Source organism: Arachis hypogaea, chromosome 5 (assembly GCF_003086295.3).
Source record: "Arachis hypogaea cultivar Tifrunner chromosome 5, arahy.Tifrunner.gnm2.J5K5, whole genome shotgun sequence".
Taxonomy (NCBI): domain Eukaryota; kingdom Viridiplantae; phylum Streptophyta; class Magnoliopsida; order Fabales; family Fabaceae; genus Arachis; species Arachis hypogaea.
The window spans coordinates 6735744-6738662 of record NC_092040.1 but is presented as its reverse complement, the minus strand read 5'-3'; the positions used below and the strand labels follow the sequence as shown (position 1 = coordinate 6738662).

General features: G+C 33.1%; 1 protein-coding gene across 6 annotated transcripts; it reads left to right on the top strand.

The window, feature by feature from the left end:
- Positions 1-482: 482 nt before the first annotated feature.
- On the top strand, positions 483-2541 carry LOC112804097 (serine decarboxylase 1-like). Of its 6 annotated transcripts, none has more exons than XR_011881616.1 (4): positions 483-698; positions 835-1066; positions 1236-1331; positions 1909-2047. XR_011881616.1 is itself a non-coding variant. In XM_072236508.1 (4 exons), the coding sequence occupies exons 3-4, from the start codon at positions 1551-1553 to the stop codon at positions 2503-2505; spliced, it is 744 nt and encodes a 247-aa protein (XP_072092609.1). In that variant the 5' UTR covers positions 483-698; positions 835-1066; positions 1236-1550; the 3' UTR covers positions 2506-2541. The 6 variants fall into 6 exon arrangements, 4 of the variants coding, with proteins under 4 accessions (XP_072092609.1, XP_072092608.1, XP_072092610.1 ...); XR_011881615.1 differs by having other exon boundaries at positions 1236-1697; positions 1909-2045; XM_072236508.1 differs by having other exon boundaries at positions 1236-1697; positions 1909-2541.
- The last annotated feature ends 378 nt before the right edge of the window (positions 2542-2919 follow it).

The window sequence follows — 2919 nt, the reverse complement described above, 5'->3', positions numbered from 1 at the left end:
CTACCCAATCAGAAATCAGAGCAGTTGAAGTTCCAAATCAAACCCATACCGCACGTATGTTAGTAATGCTCTAACTACTTGGCTTTAGCCTCCGGCAGCTGACTTTGACTTTGTTCTTGTTAGGCAGAATCTAATATATATATATATATATATATATATCAGTTATAACTTAAGAGTAAATATACTTACTATTAACCAAATTGAATTGGTCTAGTGGTTAACTCACTAGTCCGCTTAAGTAAGGATTGGGGTTCGAATTCCGCCTTGTACATGTAATAATTCATTGATCAGCAACAAACTCTTAAATGAAGAGTACCGCAGCGAATTAATTATTGTCCTGTTCAACATCTTTAATTTCTTCCCATCTTCAATTTGATATTTTATTATACGCTAATAATATAAACAAATTTAATCATATGTACGTAAACATATAACATAGCATTTTATTATAAATAGTGTATATTAGTCTGGCCACTATTCTTCGCCTCTACCAAACACAGAGACTTGAAGAATCAAGGGAAAGAAGGTGCCAATGGCATTGACTACACCAGAAGAGGAAAAACAACACAATAACAATAATGGGTGCCACATGAACCTCGCTATTTCCCAATACTGCACCGGGGAACCACAAGCAAATTTGAGTGCTGTCATTAATCACTATGTCCACACTCTAAATCACTTCAACTTTCGCAACTTGGGTAACCTTTAATTTTGATTTTAATTCTTAATTACATATCAATAAAGAAAAAATAGTTATTATTGTAACTGCTACTTTTGGCAAGGAGTTTATACTTTCTCTTATTAATAATGTCTTTGGTTTGTATACTTGTGCAGGGTACCCCACGAATCAGAATTTCGACTACGATGCATTGGCACCATTGCTACAATTTCACCTAAACAATGCAGGTGATCCATTTGTTGGGAGCAGCTTCCGTCTAAATTCAACATCATTTGAAGTTAGTGTTCTTGATTGGTTCGCTAATTTGTGGGACATACAAAAGAATAAGTATTGGGGATACGTCACTACTGGTGGAACTGAGGCCAATCTTCACGCCATTTTAGTAGGGTCAGTTTCTTATTATTATTATTATTATTAAAATAAAAAGGCGTATCCTAACAGCACATTGATCTATCTAGGAGAGAACAATTTCCTGATGGAGTTCTATATATTTCAGAAGATTCACATTATTCAATATTTAAAATTGCAAGAATATATCGAATGCAATGTGTTGTAGTTAAAACTCTTTTCTCCGGTGAGATTGACTGTGCTGATCTAAAAGCTACATTACTTCATCACAAGGACAGGCCAGCCATCATCAATCTTAACATAGGTTTTGCTTGCTCTCATCCCTTTTTTTTTTCATAGGCTTTGTTGTTGTTGTATTTCCTAACCTAGCAGGTTAAAGACTTTATCACAAATCTACTCTCAACATTTGCTTAAATAGGCTATTGAGCTAACAACTAAATCAATCTAACTTGATTATTTGCTCTCATCTTTGTTATGAAATCAATAAATTTATGCACCTATTTCTGTAAAGGGTTTTTGTTATATGTATACAAGTACAACGATGAAAGGAGCTGTTGATGACATCGATCTTGTAATAAAAACACTTGAAAAAAGTGGTTTCAGTCGTGATAGATTCTACATTCACTGTGATGCAGCTTTATTTGGAATCATGCTCCCTTTTCTCAAAGCAGTGAGCCACACTTATTTACATCAACTTCATTAATTAAGTAAAAATCTTAAGCTTACATGTTATATGTACATGTAATATCCACACATGTGTGGATATTTGTATGATTTTATGTACAATTCATATGATACTCACTAAATTTAGTGTAATTCATTTACCCCCAGTTAATTATGATTTAAAACTCTTTTATAAGAATTAAGTTGTTATTCCACAGGCACCAAAGATAATAAGTTTCAAGAAACCCATTGGAAGTGTGAGTGTTTCGGGGCATAAATTCTTGGGATGTCCAATTCCCTGTGGAGTTGTAATAACCCGTTCAGAATACATGAATGCGTCATCAAGGGATGTTGAAATCATTGGTTCAAGAGATACAACAATCACAGGTAGTCGATGTGGACATGCTCCAATCTTCCTTTGGTATGCAATCAAAAAGAAAGGCTCAATAGGGATTCAAAACGAAGTGGAAAATTGCATAGCCAATGCACGTTACTTGCACAATCGACTAAGTGATGCTGGAATTGGTGCAATGTTAAATGAGCATAGCAACATTGTTGTGTTTGAGAGGCCTCTTGATCATGAATTTAGCAGTAGGTGGAACTTGGCGTGCCAAGGGAACATTGCACACGTGGTGGTCATGCAGCATGTTACCATTCAAATGTTGGATTCTTTTGTTACTGAGTTTCTTCATAAACGATCCTTTTCACGGTTTCAGGATTATGGCTCTTTTCAGCCTCTATGTATAGCAGAAAAAGTTAGCATTGCAAATTGTTCTTGCTCAATGCACAACTTATATCATGATTGTGCATGCTAGCACATTGTATTAAGCTTAATAATTATGAATTACATACACCCGTTAATCATTTTGTATTTTACAAGTTTTAATACAAAGTTGCATAATTCAAATGATATCATTGATGGGTCATTTTGATCAAAACCTTTTCCTTTTATTTTAATTTGTTAATACGATTAGGTATCGTGATTCTTTATTCAGCTTTTTTTATTACATTAATTAAAAAAAAAATAAAACAAACGCATCGAAATAGATTTACTGTTTTTTTTTTAATTTAAATATAAATCTACAAAAACAAATTAACTAGAATTAAAATTTTAAATTTTAAATTTTAAATTTTAATGTTATAAATCCTAACAAATCCCGAATAAAATCTTAAAGAACTTTGCTAAGTAGATAATGACTTTTGTGAACAATGTGAATAATAGGCTCTAA